This window comes from Panthera onca, chromosome C2, assembly GCF_046562875.1.
Source record: "Panthera onca isolate mPanOnc1 chromosome C2, mPanOnc1 haplotype 2, whole genome shotgun sequence".
Taxonomy (NCBI): Eukaryota; Metazoa; Chordata; class Mammalia; order Carnivora; family Felidae; genus Panthera; species Panthera onca.
This window is the reverse complement of record NC_138347.1, coordinates 47,617,858-47,644,272: the sequence shown is the minus strand read 5'-3', so window position 1 is coordinate 47,644,272 and position 26,415 is coordinate 47,617,858. Positions and strand designations below refer to the sequence as shown.

At 38.2% G+C, this 26,415-nt stretch overlaps 2 protein-coding genes across 6 annotated transcripts in view; one reads left to right on the top strand and one right to left on the bottom strand.

The window, feature by feature from the left end:
* Positions 1-26,415, bottom strand: part of CMSS1 (cms1 ribosomal small subunit homolog) — a 383,687-nt gene that overhangs the window by 344,209 nt on the left and 13,063 nt on the right. The window lies entirely within an intron of this gene.
* The window catches only part of FILIP1L (filamin A interacting protein 1 like), a 305,075-nt gene that overhangs the window by 271,523 nt on the left and 7,137 nt on the right, over positions 1-26,415 (top strand). For all 3 annotated transcript variants that reach the window (XM_060640834.3, XM_060640835.3, XM_060640836.3), the window contains one exon: positions 8,407-11,182. In XM_060640834.3, the coding sequence (XP_060496817.1) occupies positions 8,407-11,182 (2,776 nt within the window). The remainder of the gene's footprint in view (positions 1-8,406; positions 11,183-26,415) is intronic.

The following is a 26,415-nucleotide window of genomic DNA, read 5'->3' as shown; positions in this document are numbered from 1 at the left end:
AGAGAATGCAGAAGCAGGGGAGGGTCACAGAGCGAGGAGAGAGAGAGAATCCCAACCAGGCTCCGCACTGCACTGTCAGCACAGAGCCCAGCATGGGGCTTGATCTCACGAACCACAAGATCATGACCTGAGCTGGAATCAAGACTCAGACACTTAACTGACTGAGCCACCCAGGTGCTCCTAAAAATCCTTTTCGAACTATTAGATTATTGGATTAGAAAGATGAACTAGGAAATAATCCCATTTATAATACCAAGAAAATGAATAAAATACTTAGAAATAAATTTAACCAAGGAAGATCTACACAGTGAAAACTGTGAAACACTAATGAAATAAACTGAGGAAGACACAAATAAATGGAAAGATATTCAATGTTCAGATTGTAACAATTAATATTACTTTTCAAAACAACCTATAAATTCAATGTGATCCCTATCAAAATCCTAATGGCATTTTTCATAGAAATACAAAAAGCAGTCCTAAAATGTATATGTAAGCACAAAAACCCCTGACTATCCAAAACAATCTTGAGAAAGAACACAGCTGGGGGGGCATCATGATCCTTGATTTCACACTATATTACAAAGCTGTAGTAGTCAAAACAGTATGGTATTTGCATAAAAAACAGACACATAGACCAGTGGAAGAAAAAAGAGAGCCCAGCGGGGGGTGGGTGGGGTGGACATCCTAATATGTCCAATTAATTTTCAACAAAGGAGCCAAGAATATACAGTAGGAAAGGATGGTCTCTTCAGTAAATGGTTCTGGGAAAACTGAATATACACATGAAAAAGAATAAACTGGATCACTATTTTACACACAAAAATCAACTGGGAATGGATTAAAGATTTGAACATAAGACCTGAAACTACAAAACTCCTAGAAGAAAATATAGGGGCTAAGCTCCTCAGTATTTGTCTTAACAATGTCTTTTTGGATTTTATGTCAATAGCAAAGGAGTTGAAAGACCTGTACTCCAAAATTATATAACATTAATGAAAGAAATAGAAGATGATACAAAAAATGGAAAGATATTTCATGCTTATGGATTAGAAGAAATATTGTTAAAATGTCCATACTACCCAAAGCAATCTACAGATTTAATGCAATACCTATCAAACAACATTTTTCACAGAACTAGAACAAATAATACTAAAATTTGTATGGAACCACAAAAGGCCCTGAAAAGCCAAAGCAGTCTTGAGAAAGAACAATAGAGCTGGAGGTATCACAATCCCAGATTCCAAGATATACTGCAAACCTGTAGTAATCAAAACAGTATGATACAGACACAAAAATAGACATGCAGATCAGTGGAACAGAATAGACCAGAAATAAACCCAGGCTTATATGGTCAATTAATCTGTGACAAAAGAAGCAACAATATACAATGGGGGAAAGACAGTTTCTTCAATAAATGGTGCTAGGAAAACTGGATAGCTACATGCAAAAGAATGAAACTGGACTGCTTTCTTATACCATACACAAAAATAAACAAAATGGATTAAAGACCTAAATGTAAGCCATGAAACCATAAAACTCCTAGAAGAAAACATAGGCAGTAATTTCTTTGACATCAGCCATGAAACATTTTTCTAGATAGTCTCCACAGGCAAGGGAAACAAAAGCAAAAATAAACAATGAAACTCCATCAAACTGAAAACCTTTTTTCTACATAGCAAGGAAACTATCAACAAAATGAAAAGGTAATCTATGGGATGGGAGAAGAGACTTGCAAATGATATATACATTCAATAAGGGGTTAATATCCAAAATATATAAGGAACTCCTAAAACTCAATAGCAAAAAAAAACACAAAAAAAACACAAAAAAAACCCAAAAAAACAAATAAATTAAAAAATGGACAAGGAACCTGAATAGACATTTTTCCAAAGAAGACATACATAGGGGCGTCTGGTTGGCTCAGTCACTTAAGCATCTGACTTCGGCTCAGGTCATGATCTCCACAGTTTGTGGGTTCAAGCCCCACATTGGGCGCTGTGCTCACAGCTCAGAGCCTGAAGCCTGCTTTGGATTCCATATGTCCCTCTCTCTCTGTCCCTCCCTCTCTGTCCCTCCCCTGCTTGTGCTCTGTCTCTTTCTCTCTTAAAAATAAAAAATAAACATTAAAAATATCTTCAAACAAACAAAAACAAAGAAGACACACATATGGCTAACAGGTACATGAAAAAGGTACTTGATATTGCTAGTCATCAGGAAAATGAAATGCAAAGGAAAACCACAATGAAATCTCACACCTGTTAGGATGTCTACTATCAAAAAGAGAAGCGATAACAAATGCTAGCAAACATATGAAGAAAAGGGAAACTCCTGTACACTGTTGGTGAGAATGTAAACAGGTTCAGTCACTATGCAACATAATATAGAGGTTCTTCAGAAAATTTTTTAAAAACTACCACATGATCTAGCAATCCCATTTCTGAGTGTATGCCCAAAGGTAATGAAATCACTATCTTGAAGAGATATCTGAACTCTCATGTTCACTGCAGCGTTATTCACAATAGTCAAGGTATGGAAATAACCTACGTGTCTGACAACAGATGAACAGATAAAGAAAATGTGATGTGATATATGTGATGGAATATTATTCAGCCTTAAAAAAGAAGGAAATCCTGGTGTTTGCAAAAACATAGATGAACCTGGAGGGCATTACAGTAAATGAAATAAGCCAGACCATTTATATGTGGAGTCTTAAAAAAATAAAAAGTTGAATTTTATAAACAGAAAGTAGAGTGGAGACGGCTAGGGGTTGGGAGTGGAAGGTGGGAGCAGGAAACAGGAAGTAAAAGGGTACAAATTTTTAGTTATAAAGATGAAATAAGGTCTGTGGATCTAATATACACCATGGTGACTACAGTTGATAATACTGTATATTTGCTAAGCAAGTAGAACTTCAGCATTCTCACACACACAAAAGGTGAATATGTGAGGTGATGGACATGTTAACTTGGTGGGAGTCCTTTCACAATGTATATATACCAAATCATCAGGTCATATAGTTTATATATCTTACAGTTTTATTTGTTAATTATGCCTCAAAACAAGCTGAAAAAAGGTAGATGATACTTGCTAAGGGAAGTTCTATGACTATTCTTTATATGAACAAACTAGTTGTACATAATAAAAAATTATTTTAGGAGACAGAAGAGTAAACATTTAAAAACCACTGCTCTATGAGATATGAACTAAAAAGAATACAAGCACAATGACAAAGAGAATTTTTCCTTAGGTTAATAGTTTCTCCAACACACAGAATTTTTTTGGGAAAGACACTGTATGTGGAGCAGGTTGAGGTAATAAGTCTGTGTTCTTTGTTGGAGAGGCAATGTGATACTGGGCTTTGCACCTTCCTGACCTATCTCAGCTTAAATTTTCATTGCTGTAAAACAGAGATAATAATCCCAAACCCTATAAGCTTACCATGAGAATTAGAACCAACACATGCATAGACTTATTTCAGTGCTTGGCAGAACCTCATTGGCACTAAATAAAGAATGGTAGCTACTATACAGTCTCCTGTTTTTTAAGTCTTTGGGCTGGGTGAGGAGAATCACAAATTGGAACTGGAATTATTTACTGCCTTCTTTAGGTGAAAACTGAGCTACTGAACCACCACCTATGATATGTATATTGAGTCATTTTTTCTAGTAGTTTGGATGATATTCAGCGATTTTAGTCATGGTCTCCTACCTGGTGTTCTCTGTGAAAAAAATGGATGGCCTTGTAGGTCAGGAATACAGGCAATGTTCACAGATTGGGGTATGATCGATAACAAACAACTGGCTGAGTTAATATTCATCAGAGTACCATTTTTGCAAAACATCTAACGTGTAAATAGTAAAGCCTTCCTACCCATAGTCAATCCTGGCATCACCTGGGAGCTTCATATAATGCAAAATTTGAGGCCTATCCTCATCTACTAAATGGGAAGCTGCAATTTAACAAAATTCTTAGATGATTCACATGCATCTTAAACTATGACAAGCACTGGTAAAGAACAGGCCATTTGCAGGGAAGATATAATCACCAGGTATATATATATCTCAGGTGGGAACTTTCTGTTGCACCTGCTTAATTAAAGCTGAGTAAGGTGGAATGATGGAGAATCTAACTCTAATGACAGACTGACATATATAAATGTCCATAAGGACACACATTCACTGATAACTGGTTCTCATCTAGGGGTGATTTTGTGCCCTGCACCCCCCACCCTGCCAGGAGACATTGGGCAAATAATGTCTAGAGATATTTTTTGTTGTCACAACTGGGAAGGGCTGCTACTGGCATCTAGCGAGGCAAGCCACAGATGCTGCTAAACATCTTACAATGCACAGCACAGCCCCCCACAACAAAGAATCATTTGGCTCAAAATGCCAATAGTTCTGAGGTTAGAGAAACCCTAGCATAGATTATACAAACATCCCTGCATACAGGTGTCTTAATTGGAACTATTCATGAAAAAAGGAGCAATAATTTGACTACACAGCTCTGAGGGTGTGAATTTTGTATCTGGGCATTCTGCATCACAAAGTCTGTGCTGCTTTCAACACTGTGAGTACCCTGGTTAAAAGCTCTCAGAATCATTTATCTGCTTTTGCCAGCAAACCCAGAGTCAGTGATAATCTGTATCAGCATATAAAGTCAGTCAGCATCAATGCCTAAAACCCATTATGAAGCAAAGAAAAATAATGGAAATAGAAAATTAAGGTACTATTTCATTTCAAACCCAATCCAACTGAAGAAGAAAGCAGGCTCAACTTTCTTGAGGACCCTCAACTCCACACCTTCCTTAACCCAAAGACACTAACAGTCTATACCTTCATTTTCAAACATCCACAATCCCTTGTCTGCAATTTTAAAAATATAAGAACACTTTTTTTTTTTTCCTAAATTGTGGCAGAATTTCTTATCTGAACTCCTCTGGCAGCAAAGCCTGAAGAGATGTAAGGCTATTTATTATCTCAGTTATCGCATGGTTCACCACAGAAGTATTAGGAGGTGGTGCCACAGGCTTGGTGGGAGCTGTTCTATATGACAGATGTTCTTTAGTGCCTTTCTAAAATTTGAAAAACTACAACTTCGAAAATATTTGGCTTCAAAAGTTTTGGATATGTAATTGTAGACCTCAAATGACTAAACTACGGTCAATAGCAAATATCTGCTAAAAGTTTTCATATATATTTGAAAGAAAAAAGATACACACACACACACACACACACACACACACACACACACACACACACCCTGCATTAGTAATTAGCAGTATAAAAATTAGCTTTCTTATTTAGGGCACTGTGTACAACCAGCCGGACTTGCAGCTTCAAATCCTATAAGGACTCGCTAACTTTGCACAGAAACATCTTTCTTCAAGTCCATAAACTAACCTCAATCTCAACCTTCAAATACTTCTGGATATACGACAAGAAATAGTGAATGATTTAGGGTAAGCCCTTTCACTCTACCAAAAGTGCTAATTCCAATTCAGTAGTATAATCAACCTCTCTCAATCTCTCAATCTCTCTCTCTCTCTTTCACACACACACACACACACACACACACACACACACACACACACACAATGTGCAATAGCAGTACTGGCACCCAACTGGCTCTGAGAAGGTTCCATCAGGGCCTCTCTTCTATCCTCAATTCTCACTGGTTGCTGGCCCTACGCTCCTGCCTGAGTTGATGGTTGGGGGTATAATTCCTTCTGCATATAAACTCCTATTTCTCTCCCTGACAGGTCTTACCTGACCAGCCTGTTGACTGTCTTATATGTGCTCATGGGATTGGCCGAGGGAAATAGCAGGTTGTTAGGAAACAAGTAGTAAGGAATTACTGAAAGCAAATGTATTCAAATTATCAGTTTTATGTGCCTACCTTGTAAGGTAAGGCTTGGGAACAGAAGGGGATGCCAATTGATTTCCAGAAAGCATGAAAAAGATACATGACCTTGCAACCATGATGAAAAAGATGCATCATGCTTACTGTCAAAAACAATGAACACAATGGAAACAATTTAAATTTCTTCAAAATCTTTTTTTTGCCAGTTACAGCTCTGCCAAGATTCACTAATCACCAGTTTTAATGCTTTTTTCACTGCACTGCAAAATAATCTTCCCTCTTTTATATACTAAGAAAATACATGCCCTTCTCATGAAAATTATATCACACATGGTATTATTTAATAAGTTAAAACAAATCCTGAAAAGTTTTTTTTGTGAAACTATTCTTTAATAAAACTCTAAGAACTGTGATGTAAAGAGGGGAAAATACTTCACTGCAATTATGCTCAGAGCATTGTTAAATATGATTCTAATGCTAAGGGTGGGAGGAAGAAGTGCTTTGCCCAAGTTTCTGTAACTATTTCACCACCAAAGCAGTTTGCCCATGGACTTTACTACCGGGTTGTGAAGTACCATGACCATTCAGGAAGGAGACGCCATGTTTCTCAGGTTCCCAGGTGTCTCAAATAGAGAGTGGGAAAGGGCGAGAAGCCATGGGCAAGCCTCCTTGCCAAGACTGTGGATGAAATCATCATCAACTCCACCCCAGCATCCAGCTCAGCTTCTTCAGAATTTCACAGGCTACAGCCCTCGAGCCAGCCTCCTGTTAGGTTCTCAAAACAGAAAAAATAAAAGTGGATCCTCCCCACAAAACAGTTGGGAATCCTTACATTATACAATTACTTTAAACATGTTCTTCTTGTGTAGTTTAATTAAAGAGTAGATTAGGATCTTAAGAAAGACTTTTCCACAAAGACTCTTCCAAATTAATTTCCTTTTAAAATGTCCTTTCAAACCCTTAAACAGCTTTAAAAAAGAAAGTTTTATGGCAAGGATTAAAGACCTGCATTGGATAATTAACTCATTCTTAACAGAAAAGATATAGTAAATTATGAACTCTTTATGCTTGATCAGAAAACAAATATTTATAACTTTTCATCCACGACAAGTCCTTTAGTTCAATTCTTCAGGGATTCCATTCTGTATTAGCTTCTGTATAACAATACTGCAAAGCTGTAATGACATCCTCTATAATCAGCCCATTCCCAATGTAATTAAGAGTGCCACAAATTTAAAACTGTGACCTCACTGCTGAGGAGAAAGGTGTGTGGAAGAGATAATTTATATTGCATGTAAAATGACATCCTGTTATGCCAACAAATTTAAAAAGTAAAAGAAAAAAGTAACATTATAATAGTCATCATTTAAGAGGGAGTTATTATGTTCCTGATTGTAGAGTTTTTCCTCCATCATTTCTACCATCTGACTCTAATTGATAAACTCTTTCCTATCACACTGTATGTTCTTCCCACGTTACAAAAATTCTAAACCCCTTCAGATGCCTCTCAATTCCCCTCATTCAACTACCAGCCACTATGGGGATAAAGATATATATGAAGTGGGTGATTCCTGGCAAAATGTCATGCTAGTGTAAACCAAGTTTTAATTGGCAGAGAGGTCCATCAGTGAAGCACATAACTTCTAGGCAATGTGAATAAAATTTTATCTCAATTTTATCTCTCTTTATCAAGAAATTGAACACCAAATATAATGTATACATACTATAATGGTTCAAGCAAACCATTTTATCAATATAACAATAACCACATTAATAAAAAAGAACATCAATAACACTACCAAATGCTTATTATTATGCACCAGCACTATGAGACTCTTAGATGAATTATCTCATTAAATTTTCACAAATGGCTGCTGAGATAATACAATTATTGCCTCCATTTTCCAGATGGGGAAACTGATGATCAAGGATGCTAAATAACAGCTCAGGTTAATTAGCTGGTAGAGGAGGGCCAATATTGAATCCAGGTCAACTTGAACCTCAAACTTGTATCTATTTTTACAGCTTTCAGGCTAGACGGTCTACTAGTTCTGTTCCACAAGCTAGCTAGCTATGTATGTATGTATGTATGTTTATTTTGAGAGAGAGAGAGAGAGAGAGAGAGAGAGAGAGAGAGAGAGAGAGGAGTTCCCAAGCAGTCTCTGCACTGTCAGCACAGAGCCCCATGCAGGCTCATGAACCGTGAGATCATGACGTGAGCCGAAGTCTGATGCTTAAGTGACTGAGCCACCCAGGTGCTCCATACACGCAATTTAAACCAACTATTTTTGCCTTTACTCTTCCACCAAGGCTCCTGGTGAGCTACAACTGTTACCAATCAGCAAGGGGGTGGGGGCAAACCACCTTGTAAAAGCAAAACAGAGCTGTTTATCAAGATTCTCCTTGCCAGTCAAGTACAGGAATTCCTTTCCATATTCTGTATAGCTGATAAATCTTTCTAAATTACATAAATGTTTAGTCACAGCTGGGAAGTTGCTGAAGTACCAATCACAAAACAGAACGCACTCTTGTATTTTGCAGATTAAAGAAGCTAATTGACCAAGAAACTGAGTCCCAGGAGAAGAAGGAGCAAGAAAAGGAAAAGAAGGTCACCGCCCTGAAAGTGGAGCTGACCAAACTGAAGTCTTTTGCTTTGATGGTGGTGGACGAACAACAAAGGCTGACGGCACAGCTTGCCCTTCAAAGACAGAAAATCCAAGACCTAACCACAAGTGCGAAGGAAACACATGCTAAACTAGCCCTCACTGAAACCAGAGTTCAGGAAGAAGAGCAGAAGGCGACCAGACTAGAGAAAGAACTGCAAACACAAACCACAAGGTTTCACCAGAACCAAGAAACAATTATGGCAAAGCTCACCAATGAGGACAGCCAAAATCGCCAGCTTCGACAAAAATTGGCAGCACTCAGCCGGCAAATTGATGAATTAGAGGAGACAAACAGGTCTTTACGAAAAGCAGAAGAGGAGCTACAAGATATAAAAGAAAAAATCAACAAGGGAGAATATGGAAACTGTGGTATCATGGCTGAGGTAGAGGAGCTCAGAAAACGTGTGCTAGAAATGGAAGGGAAGGATGAAGAACTCATAAAAATGGAGGAGCAGTGCAGAGATCTCAATAAGAGGCTCGAAAAGGAAACATCACAGAGTAAAGACTTTAAACTTGAGGTTGAAAAACTCAATAAAAGGATTATGGCTTTGGAAAGATTAGAAGATGCCTTCAACAAGAGCAAACAAGAATGTTACTCCCTGAAATGCAATTTAGAAAAAGAAAGGATGACCACAAAGCAGTTGTCACAAGAACTGGAGAGTTTAAAAGTAAGGATCAAAGAGCTAGAAGTCATTGAAAGTCGGCTGGAAAAGACAGAATTTACCCTAAAAGAGGACTTAACTAAATTGAAAACGTTAACTGTGATGCTGGTAGATGAAAGAAAAACAATGAGTGAAAAATTAAAGCAAACTGAAGATAAGTTGCAAGCTGCTTCTTCTCAGCTTCAAATGGAGCAAAATAAAGTGACGACGGTTACCGAGAAGTTAATTGAGGAAACAAAAAGGGCACTAAAGTCCAAAACTGACGTGGAAGAAAAAATGTACAGTGTCACCAAGGAGAGAGATGATCTAAAAAACAAACTGAAAGCAGAAGAAGAGAAAGGAAATGATCTCCTGTCCAAAGTTAATATGTTGAAAAACAGGCTTCAATCATTGGAAGCAATTGAGAAAGATTTCCTAAAAAACAAATTAAATCAAGATTCTAGTAAGTCCACCACAGCATTACACCAAGAAAACAATAAGATTAAAGAGCTCTCTCAAGAAGTGGAAAGACTGAGACTGAAGTTAAAGGATATGAAAGCCATTGAGGATGACCTTATGAAAACAGAAGATGAGTACGAGACTCTAGAACGTAGGTATGCTACTGAACGAGATAAAGCTCAATTTTTATCTGAAGAGCTGGAACGAGTTAAAATGGAACTTGACAAGTACAAGTTAGCAGAAAAGACAGAGTCCAGCCATGAACAATGGCTTTTCAAAAGGCTTCAAGAAGAAGAAGCTAAATCGGGACACCTCTCAAGAGAAGTAGATGCATTGAAAGAGAAAATTCATGAATACATGGCAACTGAGGACCTGATATGTCATCTCCAGGGAGATCATTCAGTTCTGCAAAAGAAACTCCATCAACAAGAAAACAGGAACAGAGATTTAGGAAGAGAGATTGAAAACCTCACTAAAGAGTTAGAGAGGTATCGGCATTTCAGTAAGAGCCTCCGGCCTAGCCTCAATGGAAGAATCATCTCTGACCCGCAAGTATTTTCTAAAGAAGTTCAGACAGAAGTAGTAGACAATGAGCCACCCGATTACAAGAGTCTCATTCCTCTGGAACGAGCAGTCATCAATGGTCAGTTATATGAGGAGAATGAGGACCAGGATGAGGACCCTAATGATGAGGAATCAGTGCTGTCCTTCAAATGCAATTCATCTACCCCCTGTCCTGTTAACAGGAAACTATGGATTCCTTGGATGAAATCTAAGGAGGGCCATCCTCAGAATGGAAAAATACAAACTAAACCCAATGGCAACTTCATGCAACCTGGAGATCTAGTCCTAAGCCACACACCTGGGCAGCCACTTCATATAAAGGTTACTCCAGACCATGTCCAAAACACAGCCACTCTTGAAATCACAAGTCCAACCACAGAGAGTCCTCATTCTTACACAAGCACTGCAGTGATTCCAAACTGTGGCACCCCAAAGCAAAGGATAACCATCCTCCAAAATGCCTCCATAACACCGGTGAAATCCAAAACTTCTGCTGAAGGCCTCATGAACTTAGAGCAAAGCATGTCCCCAATTACCATGGCAACCTTTGCCAGAGCGCAGACCCCAGAGTCTTGTGGTTCTATAACTCCAGAAAGGACAATGTCACCTATTCAGGTTTTGGCCGTGACTGGTTCAGCAGGCTCTCCTGAGCAGGGACGTTCCCCAGAGCCGATAGAAATCAGTGCCAAGCATGCGATTTTCAGAGTCTCTCCTGACCGGCAGTCATCATGGCAGTTTCAACGTTCAAACAGCAACAGTTCAAGTGTGATAACTACTGAGGATAATAAAATCCACATTCACTTAGGAAGTCCTTACATGCAAGCTGTGGCCAGCCCCGTGAGACCTGCCAGCCCTTCAACACCACCACAGGATAACCGAACTCAAGGCTTAACTAATGGGGCACTAAACAAAACAAGCAATAAAGTCACCAGCAGTATTACTATCACACCAACAGCCACAACTCTTCCTCGACAATCACAAATTACAGTAAGTAATATATATAACTGACGACTCTCACCCTCATCCAGTCCATAGTGATATTATTGCAAGGAACTCAGTCCTTTTTAATTATCCCTCCACATCCCCCAAAAGACTGACTGAACTTGTACTTTGGGAAGGTTTGTGCATGAACTATCCAAGAGTATCTGAAACTAACTAAGTGTTGCCTGCATAGTCCTATCAAGTGTGCACTTACTGTATATCTTTTCATTTACATACCTGTATGGAAAATATTTACTCTGCACTTGTATAAATACATCTTTATGTATTTCATTTTCCATAACTCACATTAATTTGACTGCAACTTGTCTTGATGAAATACTTTAACATTTTAAAGCAGTAAATAATTTGTTATTTTTACCATTGCTTGCTGATTTTTTTTTTTTTTTGGTCATTTTGTGTTATATTTTTGCATGTATAGTATTTTATTTTCTGTTCAAAAGGTTTATTCATTCTTCCTTAAAAACAAACAGCACCTACTTCCCATTTACAGTCAACTTCTGATCACATGTTATTAGAGGAAGAGGAAGTGGTTCAAATAAATAAAGTTTATGTCTCTTTCATTGAAAAGTGAACTATAAGATCTCTCAGGAGCAAACTTAACTTCCTTCTTGAGATGTATCTCAATATCCATGATGACCAGTAAAGTGCTTAGCACATATTAAGAACTTGATAAATGTTTACTGACAGTAAGTGAATTATATAATATTAATTTGCTTTTATAAGCACATATGAGCTGATAGTGAAAGTAAAAAAGCTTTGAAATGTGATAGAAAACCAGAAAAAGCACATTGGAAAATACAAGTTACCTTGACAATCAAGAGTTGACTGTATTTCTTCTACATATGAAAACCCCCATAAAACATATATATATATATATATATATATATTTGCATCCACATCTGAAATCAGCCACTATGATATATACTCTTGAACACTGCTTCAAAGCAAAAGTGTCATTCTTGTCCTTCTTTCCCATCCCATCTTTTCCCATCTTTCTGTTCCTAAAATAGTTTGGATTATTTAAGATATGTGCTTCCTACCTTGTTTGTAAGTCAGCTATACTCAGAAGCTTACAATGTAATTGCATTTCTCCCCAACCTCTAAACAAGCAAATAAAAGCCAAAGACAGCTACAAACACAAGTTATAGAAAAGGCATATTTTTAAAAAAATCATACATTATGTTAGTTAAGGAAAGTTTCCTCTATGATTATTGTTATGCCATTCACAAGGTAAGTGAGAAAAACTCAGCCAAAGCATCCTAAGAATTCTGATACCTACCTTATAGGACTCTTTGAGCATGTTCTGTATTTCCATAGTAGAGAACAACAGTTTTCAGAGGAATGTTTTAAATTATAAATCTGGTCTCTATGTCACATTCCAAAAAAAAAAAAAAAAAAAAAATGTTTCAGACAAGGTAGCTCGTTACCATTTTCCCTTTTCCAACCTCATAATGGTCTAATTTACTTTGGTCAATTTTATTGCCAGTTACTGATTTTAAACACAATCCATTTAGACACCCAGGCAAACTGTGAAGTTCTTTAGAAGTAAAAGAAATCTTCCATGATTATCATCCGTTTCCCTGCAAAATCAATTTCATGATAGCAAAGCGAGGATTTGTTGACAGAAACACTTCCATGGTGATGAACTGCAACACCAATGCTGTGGGCTTGCATCATCATTAAATAAATTTGGATGAAAGCTGAGACTGGTGATGAATGAGAAAGCTTCTGTTTAAACACATTTATCTTGGGAATCGGCAGTGACCCAACTATATTACAAAATACATGATGGTCTAAATGGTTTTCAAAACTACTTTTATTTTTAAGTCACCTTGGGCTAGAACTTTAGAAGGAATGACATACTTAATTTTACATCTTTCAAAGTAGACATTGATAATCCTGCTGCATAAGATGTTTTTCTAGATAATAATCAAGAGAGGGTACATGTAACATTTTGGAGGGTGACAAAAACTAGGAAGAATTAAAGAACAAAGTCTTTGCAGTACTTCCCAACCTTTGTCAGATAATGGCACAAAAAGAAAATATGCTTCCGCAGCACTGGATATAATGGAGAGGTAGAAATGAGCAACCTATAGGTTCCTGTTGGCTGCCCTAAGTGCTGAGGGGAAAGATCCATTTCTGGCACACCTATAACTAACAGAGTTTGACAACTCTGGGCTATTCAATAGTTCATCCATTTGGTAAGGATTCAATTTCTTATGTGAGCCAGAACAATTCTCTACAATAATGTTAACACCACAGGATCTGTGCTTCATGATTATAATGAACAAATTCTCATTTCATCACATGCTCTACATATTAACTATTAATAGGCATCTGAAATGTAACATTACCAGAAGTTTACTAGACCTCAAGGAACCGAACTTCTCTTAGAGGTTCCTCTACTGGGAGGATTATTTTAGTATAATAATTCATATCAGCATCAAAATTTAGAAATACTGTCATACTCATAACATATATAATTAAAAGTGTTACTAATTAAAATTTATGGTAAAGACAGCATCATTTCTGATAGAAAACATCTTCCTTTTTCCATAAAATCTCACATTTAAAAAAAGCATCTTCCCATTCATACGTTCTAGATCTTTTGTCCTTAATTTCAAAATTAAATTTTTCTATCCATGTGTATGTTTGAAAGGTTACAGAACTTTCTTTTTAACTCATATATACTCACAGAAGAACCTTGAAAAGTAGGAGAAAGGAAGTGACATTGGAAAATCTTCATATGAAATATGTGAGAGTGAAGGTTTGTATTCTTAGAATAGGTCCATGGGAATCTCACAGAAGATAGTTTTTATAAACATCTGATAAAATCATATCTTCCTTTCATTTCATTTCATCTAAAGTCCCAGCTTCAGAACCAATTTTCATTTTACTCAGTACCTCCAATTCTTTAACCTTTTAAGCTGCAGCATCCTATCATAGATTTAAAAGACTTCGCCATATTCTTCTGTCCTTTTAAGAACAGTGGCAAAACTTTCCTTTAGGATGCCTCCGTTCTCTGGGGGCACTGGCAAAAATAAAATCATCACCCTTACTAGGACAATGTGCATCACTGTAACTGGATCTTTACATATAAAGGAAGATCTCTCTATATATGTTCAAGATGATGAAAGGATTACCTAAATCTACTCAAGAGGTCTCTGCAATTACATCTCACATTGCCAAGACATCAGGCATAGGTCTTCATGACACTCAAAGGATAAAATTAGGTTGCATTGTAAGATGGTCATAAAGGGGATATTTCATTAAAAATTATTAGGCTTGAAGCCTAAGGATTTGATGATCTTTATTGACTGAGGTAGAACTCCAGACAAAAGCATGGTTTTGGTAGCTTCTTTGATTCTGAACCTTTATAAAGTGAGTTTCTTTTGAAACTTGTTTGACAAAGGCAAGAAAAGATCTTTAACAACATTCTAGTTTACCTATACCTGGTTTCTATTATTGTTTTTTCGCCAAAAATCATTTTGCTTTGTAATCCTAAGAGAAAACATAATCAGGCAAAAATGCATGCCCAAAACATTAAGATCTGTGTTTCTCAAAGTAAATACAAGATACATGTTTGAGACTCCCAGTGTCCCACCCAGAGATTCAAATTGGAATCTGTGAGGGTATGGCCCAGGAAGCTACACTTTTAACAAATTACTCTGCTGATTAGTATGCATCCTAAAGTAGTAATTCATTATTTTAGAAATTCCTATATTGATAAACATTAGCAAATGTGTTCTGACTATAGTCCTGTTCAGTCAAAATAAATTACCCCTGTCCAAGGAAGTGTGACTGTTCCGCCCTCTGGTGGCTAGCATGACAAACAGCTCATTCCTCAGGTTTTCTTTTTATTCAGAAAAAAGCTTAATAAAAACTACCATTTTATAAGGTGGGAAGGTTCTTAGGTTTATAACTGTAGCAAAGCATAGATGCCTGAATCTTCAGTTGAGCAGTAGCAGGCTGTCTGACACCTACAAGCTGTTTCTCCCTGAGATCCCAGGCCCTCAATAACCCTACGGCATTTCTTGGGAATTGTCCAGAACACACATTAAAGAGAGCTGTTTGGATGAACCAAAACAAAGGACTCCATTCACCTTAGAGCACAGTGAGGCAAATGCCAAGAAAGAGCAAGGAAGATAAGTGGTTCAATAAAGTCCCCAACCCTAAACCGCCTTAAATTCATTTTCATTTAGATTACACTCCAAATCCTTTCCTTTCCAACTGATGGAACTTCCACTGTGCAGTGAAATATATCCCCCAAGGGCAACACACTAGGGGTAAGGAATCCTTGGGGAGTCTAGCCAGTTAACCGGCCAACATTTCTAAGTACTTTATCATTTGATAATGAATTAACACGGTTCATATGGCAGCACATTTAAATCTGTCAACATTCTATCAGGATACCAGTTTTTATACTTAAAATAGGGCTATAAAAATGTACTCTGGGCTAACCTTTGGCATAGCAATCAGCTATCCTAGGGATAATCTTCTTTTCTTTACTTGTGGCTTCATTTTAAAATTTCACTTATTTTTTAATGAAATTATTATCAGAGAAATAAAATTTGATTAATTGAGGAAGTTTTTGAAAGCTTTTTTACTTTTATTTTAGTAAGTTCCTTTCTCCCTTATAGCCAAATGGTCCTATATGATATTTCTGTAACATTACCTAGGATTTTTTTTTTTTTTTTGCCTCTGAGTTTTGTTTTGCTTTTGAAAGCCTTGTCATCTTTGCATAACTAACAATGTATACAGGCCCTAGACCTACAAAGGCTGTCTCACTCTGTGCTATTCCTTAGGACTCTGGAAAGGTGGAATGGGTTCACTGACAAACCACTCATATGTCTCAGTGACATGCAGGATATCTTCTCTTCAAAGCACCACATGGATACAACTGGTTAATACACTGATCATGACACACTGAACTGCCTACCTTCTATCCAACATTGGGGCAGATATGAAGATAAAAGATTCACTGTCCCTGAAGAGCTTATTATTCTGAGCAAGGAAAGGAGACAAGAAACAAGAGTATGAGACAACATTTAATCAAGTGGCAAACTAAATACACTCAATAAACTAGAGATTAAGCAGGACTACAGTAGACAAGACTTCACAGAGCAAATGAGACTTGAAACTGGTCAAGGAAAGATTTAGATAAGTGGAGTAACTGGTTGGGAGGGAGCATTTGAGGCTGGCAAACAGAAGATCAGGTTAGTTCATGCCTTTCCCAGTCAGCAATGCAGCTCTAAAAAAGTCATTTAGTTTTTGTGAAATAAAGACAACTGGACTTGGTGATCTCTATGATCATATCTAGTTCTAACTTCCAATGATTTCTGAATTCTTTCCAAGTCTCAACACCCTCTTTTAACCACTTAAAATTCCTTTGAGAAATAAGTTTGAGCATAAATAAACAAACCAATTATCTACATGAGTTTCCTTTCAGCCATTAAATTTCTCCTTCCTCATTTTCCCACTTATAGGTGTCCTAACTACTAGATTTGTTTTCTTCTTTAAGATTCTATGAATTAGCCTTTTAATCCTCAACACATCAGCTCTTTTCTCATTAGAGCAAAGTTTTGCAACCTCAGGACTATTAACAGTATGGGTCTGGTGATTCTTTGTTGTGGAAGGATGTCCTGCGCACTGTAGGACCTCTAGGAGCATTCCTGGCTTCCACTAGATGCCAAGTAGCATCTCCCAACTGTGACAAACAAAAATGGCTCCTGACATGGCTAAATGTTCTCTGCAGTGTAAAATCACCTCCATTTGAGAACCACTGCATGAGAGAGATGGACTACCTCTATAAGCCAGTTCCTCTTTTACATGACTTGCTGTGGGAAAAATCTGACAGCTCATTTGAAAACTCTTGTGTCTGGTATGTAGAGATGAAAATCTTGAATCTGACTAACTATAAGCCTCAAAACAACTTTAAAAATCTGCACTGAAGAGTTTAGTTGCATAAGGATTGTTTCCACTAACCTGACAGATTGGCTCAAGGCATATGTGTATTTGAATATTTGTATTTGTGTTAATACCCTGTACCTTTGTTTCAATACCAGATATAAACTAATGTTTTCAGATAAGCTTCCATTTCTCACATGCCTTCAGGAGAAATAAAAGTCTAGACAACCAACCACATTTGCCTTAGTGGGAAAAAATGGGTTTCAGGAGGATTCCTAAGAACTTAAGAGATAACCCTTTACTGTTTAGACCTTTCCAAAGAGTCCTCTTTCAGAAATTTCAACTCCTTCTGTAGTAGCTTATAACCACCAGAGGCACAAATGTCTATTAGAATACAAGCTTTCTTCATTCTTCAACAAATCACCTATAAGAATGAACCAACAAATATATTTATGAAGCACCTAATTTTACCCAGTGCTATGTGAGGCAGTTATGGAAGTATAAGATTTAGAATCTAGGGTGGGAGCTGAGGACTACCTTAAAAGGTAATTAAGAGCACAACACAGAGAAGGAATTCTATAGAGAGTAAATACTACAGGAATTTGGAAGAGGAGCAGGTTACTCCGGGGACAAGGTTCAGGGGTTAGGTTTCAGACATAGATGAGATTTGAGCAGGGGCTGGGAGATGAGGAAGACTAAGATAAACAGAGGACAAAAGGTGTTCCAGGGTACTGTCAAGTGACACCAATGAGACAAGAATGAGACAAAAGCAGAGATGTGAGGCCAAGCAAGAGAGGAGAAAACCAGAGTTCAAGGAACAATGAGCAGGGTAGTGTGGCTTCAGCTCAGATGGTTGGGGTAGGGGTAGGCTTGAAGGGCCTAGTCCTGTCAGACTGTGAAGAGCCTTGAATACAATGGCAGGGAGCACTCTGTGTCTTCAGTGAAGACTTCTGGGTAGTGAGATAATGGAAATAACTAATCCTTTATACACTATCATTTCATTTCACAACAACCCTATATATCACCACAATTTTAAAGATAAAAAATGTTTAATTCTGAGATGCAAGGAAAATTGCTTCAGGTTGTTGTATTAGTATGTGACATGAGAAAGGTATAACACAAATTTAATTCTGTTGTCCCATTCTCTTTCCATGGCAACATACTGAGAAGCTACCTCAGTGCAAGTGGGAAGCATAATAAATTGCCTTTGATCCTCTCCATTACTTAAGAGCATAGACGGGATGTCTAACATTACATTCTTGCACTCTGTCTCACAAGTCTGCCACTTTATCCAGAACACTCAGAATTCCCCTAAAGATACACAGGGCTTTCTCCTACCCCTTCCCAGCTGTTCCACATGGATAATTTTCTCTTCTCTCATCACGTGATCCACACTGAAAGATCTGGCTCAAGCCTTACCTTTTCTGAAAACTTCCATGATCACCACAGTCCAGAGTGATCTGGCTCCCCTTCCAACTCCTCCCATCTCCCTGAGGTTATTGTTTGGGGAACAAAAGATCATGAATGTGAGAGGCTGAGCCTCATATAAATGGGGAGGCATGGGGAAGACTGACAGGATGGTGCTGTGGATAGGACATGGGAGAAAGCAAGACCAAGGAGAAGCGCAATTCCTCATCATCAGGAGACTGTTCTCAGGGAGCACTGGGGTGGTGGTTAAAGTCCACTCTATCCTAAAGCAGGGTTCTATAAGCAAAGGCACAAATGCAGGGCATGCAGAATGAGCTTGGAGGAGATACCTGATGGGCCTCAGAGGTGGCTGGAGGAAAGGCATCAGAAGTGAGTAAAAATGATCCACAAAAAGAACATCATGACCATGCACATCAAAACTTATAAATAGCAGCTGCCTTGACAGTCCTGATAGTCATCCAACACCTCCAGAAAAGGCAATCAAAGGATCAAGGTGTAGCCACCATAAAGACAAAAACCACCAACTTAGCCCATGGGTAGTGGCACTTCAGCCTTTGCAGAAGACTAGAAAATCTTCCTGGATGATATACCCTAATTTAGAGTTTCCATTTCTCAAGCAACACCATAACTTATTAGGAAAGAATGATGGTCCCAAAATCACCTTAAAGAAAAAGAAAAAGAAAAAGAAAGAAAGAAAGAAAGAAAGAAAGAAAGAAAGAAAGAAAGAAAAAAAAGCGTTGTGTATTTTCCCAGCTCAGGGGGAAAGTGTTAGCGTTCAGCTTTGTCAGTCTCTAAATTCTGCTTCCAATTCAGAATTAAGCATCACAAATAAAACTGACACTTCAGAGGAAAATCTTCAAGTTGGTCTCCAATATATCTCTCAGAAACAATTAAATGCATAAAAAAACTTGCTTCAATGCAGCCACTCTTCAAACAATTCACAGCAATTCCTCAAGAGTAAATTGCTATCATTCACTATTAGTAAGTTGGCTGCTTTTCTCCTTCTTCTCTTAAAAAAAAAAAAAAAAGAAAAGAGCTATTCCTTTTCCATTCTTTGCCTTTTAATGGTGTTCTTGACTGAATTCATGGATATTAGTTTTGAGGCTGCAGAAAATTACAGTTTATAGAGAGAGGGGTTAACTAAAAATTTCAACAGATCCCCAAAAGGTCCATAAAACATTAGAAAAATTTAAACAACTTCAGGGCAACAAGGAGGGGGTAAATGGGTAGGGATCTCAGTGAAGAAGGATGGCATCTCTCACAGTGACAGGCATAAGCAGCACAGTTTTTTTTATATAAAACTTTTTTCTGATTATAAGAGTAATACCTATTTATAACACAAATTTTGGAAGATACAAATGCCAGAGCCACTGACTTTAGCTTCTATGAAGAGTAATGAGAGGACTAGGGAGAACAATGGACAATTATTACTATTTTTTTAGGCCAACTTATCAACTATGGCCCTATTCCAGGTTTTCTCAGACTGCCAATGTGGAAGGAAATGTGCTCTGGGGGGGTTATCCTGTAATTACCGAATGCCCCTGTGCCAAGGAGTGGCAGACCCCCCCCCCCCCCCACACACACACACACAGAGTACAAGTTGATGTAATCTGTCTGTTCAGCCCAGACACAATGGCAGAGGGGCCAGTGTGGTCACTGGAGGAGAGGGGCAGGATTTCCTTTCCTCCCTGCTAGCCAATCAGTGCTTGGATAATGATTCAACACTAAGCATTGTTCAAGTACTGGGAAGAAATATCTCCTTGGGGGCTCCTTTCAGAACTAGTTACACTCTTATCAGTAAGATTGGTGGACTTGTGGCAGGGTGGGTGTGGGGGATGGAGAGGTGCATGTGGGCAAAGAATAGGGCCCAACAAAACTCACCTCTCAAACTATGGGAAAGGAATCTAGAAGTATCTATCACAGAAGAAGAGAGTGGAAGATGAAGAGGAACTATATTTTCCCCTTGTGATCTCAGTCACTTGAATGGTATCAACTATTTCTCTATGATGATTCTCAAAGCCAGATCTCCAAGTTTTCAATGCCTACCAAACAGTTCCACATGGAAGGTCCAGTTACACTTCATACTTGGCATGTGCCCACACCCCAGTGCACTGCTGCTTTTGGGTTCCTTTTTGTCTCACTTCTGGTGATGGTCCACCACCTTCCTTGTTGCCAGGGTTCAATATCTGGGAGCCATTCTCCACTTTTCTGTTCATGCCCCAGATTTAGTCAGCCACTCTGCCCTGGTATTTCTTTCTCTGCCCTCCCTCTTTTATTTGTGCTACTACTCCCCACATCCAGACCTCAGTACAGATGGTACTATAAAATAGTTAATCTATTACATTTAACCCCTCACCTCTCTAATCCAACCTTTGCTCATGTTGCTGGTGATCTTTCTACAATACTGTCCTGATCATGGCAATTCTCCAGTCCTCTCCACCCCCCACCCACCCAAAAGAGCACTTACTTCGCACTTACAACACTGAGTATATCACAAAGTCCAAACCTTCTAGATTAGTCCTCCATCTCTTGCCTCATCTCCTTTTGAAACTGGACGAACTGTATCCTCCTCACCAGAACACAGTACTGACCATCCTCCCACATACAACTGAGCTTTCTTACCTCACACCTTGTTCACGCTGTTCCTAAGGATAGAATACTCTTGTCTCTTTGTTCATTCTATTGAAATCTTACTCCTATCTCAAGGCCAATACCTCTGGAAAACCTTCCTATTCTTCACAGTCTTCCTCCAAGTTTCCAAAATGCTTCTGTTTGTACCTCTATTATAGCACTTCATTTTGCCTCTTTTTATGCTTATGTGTTATCCCTCCTATACCATAATCTCTTGAGAGGAAGAATCTGCTATCATTTATTTTTAAAACTCATATCAATGTTTCTCAAATGCAGTCACTGATCGCCCTTATAAGAATCACTCAGGACTCCACAGATTTCCATGTGCCTAGACCTCTGGAAACCAATGCTGGAAATCTGCATTTAAACAACCTGCCTGCTTTATTCTTGGGCTTATAAAGTTTAAAAGCCACTGTACTACATTACCCAGAATGTAAATACTGCTGGTGGTTAGGTGTTCAACAAAGGCTCATGTGGCTAACAACATACCAGGTGGGCACAGCGGGCTTGCATTTGTTCTTTTCATAGACTCACAGAATGTCAGGGCCAAAGGACTTTACAGGTGCTGTAACTGCTTCATTTTTTCAATTAAGAGATAAGAAAAGAAGAAAGAGTAGAAAATAGTATCTTTTCAGGTAAACTCTAAAAAAGAAAGACTCATAACAATCACACCAAGTAGGATAAAGAAGGAAAAGAATGTGTGAAGGGGCAGATTGTGTGAAGGGACAATTGTGGGTCAGATTGGTTAGAAACATGGCCCAGTAAACATCATTGCTTGTCAGCTGCCTCAACTCCTATGTTTGGGAACATGTCTCCAATAATTAATTAGAGAGGGGGAAAACAAGGGGTAAAGCAGAAAAGTAGGAAAGTTAAAATAACCAAAGAAAATAAGTTATGATGATTATCAAGAAATAGGCATCTTAAGAGATATAAGGAAGAAGACAAACTTCATAACATTAACATTGTTAACAGCAAACACTTATCTGGAACTTTGATGTGCCATAGGTCTCTCCCATCCCACCCCCCCCCCCCCCAAGAACGTGCAAGTAGGTACTCTAATCTCCAGATAAGGATTACAGATGAGGAAGCTGAAGTCTGCAAGTCTGAAGTCTTGCCTGAGGACACACAGCTAGTTGATGCCAGAAATGGAATGCAATCCCAAGTCTATCTGGCACCAGAGACTCTGCTCTAGCCACTAACCCAAGGCTGTTGTAAACTGTCAGCCTGTGAATGATCAAAAAAAACCTTAAATGGTTGCAAATGAAGATATGAGGAGGAGAGAGTGGGAAGAGTACCAAAAAAGAAAAAAATATCTGAGGTAAAAAATCTGACAATGAATAACAAGAAAGGGGACATGTGCCTGGCTGGATCAGTTGATGGAGTGTGCAACTCTTGATCTTGGGGCTCTAAGTTCAAGCCCCATGTTGGGTATAGAGGTTACTTAAAAATAAAATCTTAAAACAACAACAACAACAACAACAACAACAAAGGGGACAAACAAAGAAGACAAAAGTTCAAGGTTAGTGTATTTATTTTAGCATACTATTTCTACATGAGATGCTATGTGTCTGGGCACCAAATGGAAGCAACTGGGTTAGGAAGGATTTTTGAAAACTATATTTCAATGTTTATTCTCAGACTCCCTCACTGCCCATGGTGTAATTACCACAGAGAGATTGGGATGTGACTAGGTACAACCACAAACCATGTTACATTATAAAATAAAGGCATCAATTTCCTCCAACTTCCTCAGAAATCGGACAACTCTTTAACGTAAATCATAGTGCTGCAACTCTATTTAAAACCAAGTGCTCTCTTGCAGGAGGTTAACAGGAATGAGCTAATCCAACTGCAGAATTTCCTTTTGAAAGACCTCTTACCATATAAAACTTTAAAATGTTTAGTGATAAAGTTTTATTGCATAATGAGAAAGTTCGGAGAAAGTCAAGAAAAAAAAAAAAAAAAAGCCAAAGCAGCATATGAAACTCTGGGCTATCTGCCATATTCATTATCTATTATTTCCACTTTTTTTTCTTTATACAAATTAGTAGTGATTTACCAAACAATACAAAACACACACACACACACACACACACACACACACACACACAAAGGCAATAATATTTCAAAGATGTTTTTTCTAGTTTATCATTTCCTCCCTTTCATCACCACATATATCATAAATACTTGTGTCCTTTCCCATTAAAAAGAGATAAAAACCAAAATACTAAATATTGTCATTCTGATAACACAGCTGGGTCCCCAAGGGAGTCAGGCAGCCCTGAATCTGCCCCTCACTGCGTCACCCCAAAAACCACAAATGATAGAAAGTCTCTGGGAGCCTTCATCCTTTCAACCTCCACAGCTAAAGGTGTAATGAGAGGTCTGCAGTCCTTGTAGTCAGGAACACTCCTGAGAGAACACTGCTTTCTTAGACAATATGTTGCCAATGCAACACCAAAAAGTTCAAAGCACTTACAAAAGAATTTCATTTAGAGAAAGGGAAACATCCTGACTCCAGCTGTCTAACAAGGATCTAATAGCTCCCCCATAAATGCTGATTCTGACCTGGTATACTTTTAGATGTTTGCCCTCTATGATAATATGAAAAAGCACAAGGATCAGGTAGAAATTGGGCTATTGAATTATGACTTCAAATAAAAGAAAATATTTTCACCCTTCTGTACTTCCTTTGGTCACAAAGTCTCACTGCCATTTGATGACTTACTGTAACTAGGGTGTCTTGTAGACCACTTGGTTTCTTTTAAGAAATCATGGACCAAATAAGCCAACATTTTAAGAATTTAGTGAATACATTCCACACATATACTCCTTGTCTTTCTACTGCTCCCTAGATAAAACCAATGCCGCTGCCTTACTGAACTTGGCATCCTTCAGACCTGTAATCTATTCCAAATCCCAATCTCCATGTTGAACTGAGTTAAAACATTAAAACATCTTTTCTTCTGTGAATGAGTTTTCCAACTTGCTTAATCTCCTCCAAGACATCTGCTTTCTGATGAAACCCAGGAGCCTACAACTCTGAGTAGAATGTTCACTGTGTGGTCTTAAAACAGACATATGCATGGATTCCTCTTGCAATATGCACTCCAAATTTGGATAAAACTTTCTTGGAACTATTTGACATAATGTTCTATAAAAATTATCCAAGAGATGACACATTTTGAAGTTCCATACCTCATTTACTGAAATACATCCAAGAATAAAATTCATATGGAGGGAAAAAAACCCACAGCATCATTTTTTAAAGATTTGGTTATTACATCTAGGACTGTTCTAATAAAATAACTATCCTTTGCTGCCATCTAGAGGTAAAAACTATGTAGTGAAAATGAGAGTTATTTAAGTTATTAAGAAAACAAAATTAACTCGCACTATTCATGGCCTAGAAACAATGGGAACCCAGTAACTTTCCAGCAACTAAGCCTACAATGACCATCATCCCAAGCCACATTGTCTTCACCAAAGCATACCAGTATAGCTTAAAAGAAGCTGTACCATATTGTGTTCCATACCAATTGGTTTATCAGGTACATTTAAGTTCTAAGTAATCTGTGGTGCTCATTAAAAATTCACATGCCCATACCCTACTCCTAGACAATCGGAGTCAGGAGGTTCTAAAATGGGATGCAGACATCTGCAGTGTTTTAAAAAAAACCCTACAGGTGGTTTTGATGAACACCTAGAAAATGCTGGGGCCATGAAGCCCTGGCCCTTCACAGTGTTGAACTTCCCACATCCAGGCAAGACAGGGTTCCAGTGAAAAAAAAACTTCTTTTTTTATTTTTAAGTAATCTCTATTGATACCCAATGAGGGGCTCAAACTTACAACCCTGAGATCAAGAGTCACATGCTCCACTGAGCAAGCCAGCAAGGCACCCTAAAACTTAAAGCTTACTTCTAAAGGAGGTTCAACTATGGCAGTGTTTTTCAAAGTGTAGCAGGCTGACCACCTGCATCAGATGAATCACTGAGAGTGTACTAAAAATGTGGATGTCTGGGGGCACCTGGGTGGCTCAGTTGGTTAAGCATCCAACTCTTGATTTTGGCTCAGGTCATGATCTCACAGTTCATCAGATGCAGCCCCGCATGGGGCTCTGAGCTCACACTGCAAAGCCTGCTTGGGATTCTCTCTCTCCCTCTTTGCCCCTCCCCCTATTCATGAGCCTGCATGCACGTGCACAAAAGCACACACTCTCTCATTCTCTCAAAATAAATAAATAATTTTAAAAAATGTGGATGTCTGGGCACATCAACAGACAAATGAATTACAATTTCTAGGGGTAAGGCCCAGGAATCAACAATTTAAATGGGATTCCAACATAGATTTTTGTACACTAAGTAGGAGAACCAATCTAAATCTTGACAAAGCTAAAGGATATCACAGAAACCTATCTTGGAAAGACTATTAATGCTATGGCAACAAGATCAGCCAACTTGAATTAGTCCATCACTCATTTCAGTTGCAGCTGCCACTGCTTGTTCATGGTTTGGACAATATGGTTGATGTTCACATAGTATGCTGATTTCTGAAGTGTTTCCTTCCTTTTTTATCTCTTAATATAACTTGGTGTTGTTTTTTCCTAGTTGCACACTTATTATGGAAAACGTAGAGAATACAGAAAATAGAAGAAAAATAAAAAGCACCTATAACTCCACTAACCAGAATTACCCCCTAACAGCACTGGTATATTTTCTCCTAGTATTTTCTCTTCAAACATACGGAGTTCAAACATGTATATAGTTTTTAATCTGTCGAAAACTATCAGTCTGGAGTTCTCTCTTGTCTAGCAAGACAGTGGATGCAGAATTGAATATGAGAGAGGCTAATGTCTGGGAGGAGATAAGAGCCACGAACAAGGGTTTTTCATGTCCTTATTTATTGAGCTCAAAAGATATTACCTATGTGGTGAACATAAAGAAAACAAGATCTTACACATGTGAACATGGAGAAAACAATCAGACAGTACTCATTAACTTGCGTAATAAGCAAAGGGTCTAAGGGGCAAGTGGAGGTTGTGATCTAAGTACAATAGTATAATGGCATCAGATGGAAAGTAATTTCCTGCAGGTGATATAACAAGTTACTTGTGATCCCATTACAATAATTCGCTAGCTAACCCCAAGAGCTTTTGCCCCTTGGTGGCAGCTTTCCGCCCTAAACTTTTTTCTAAGCCTTTTTTCTGGATTAGAAAAGTTCTACTTATGTATGTAAGTAGAACCTATTCCCC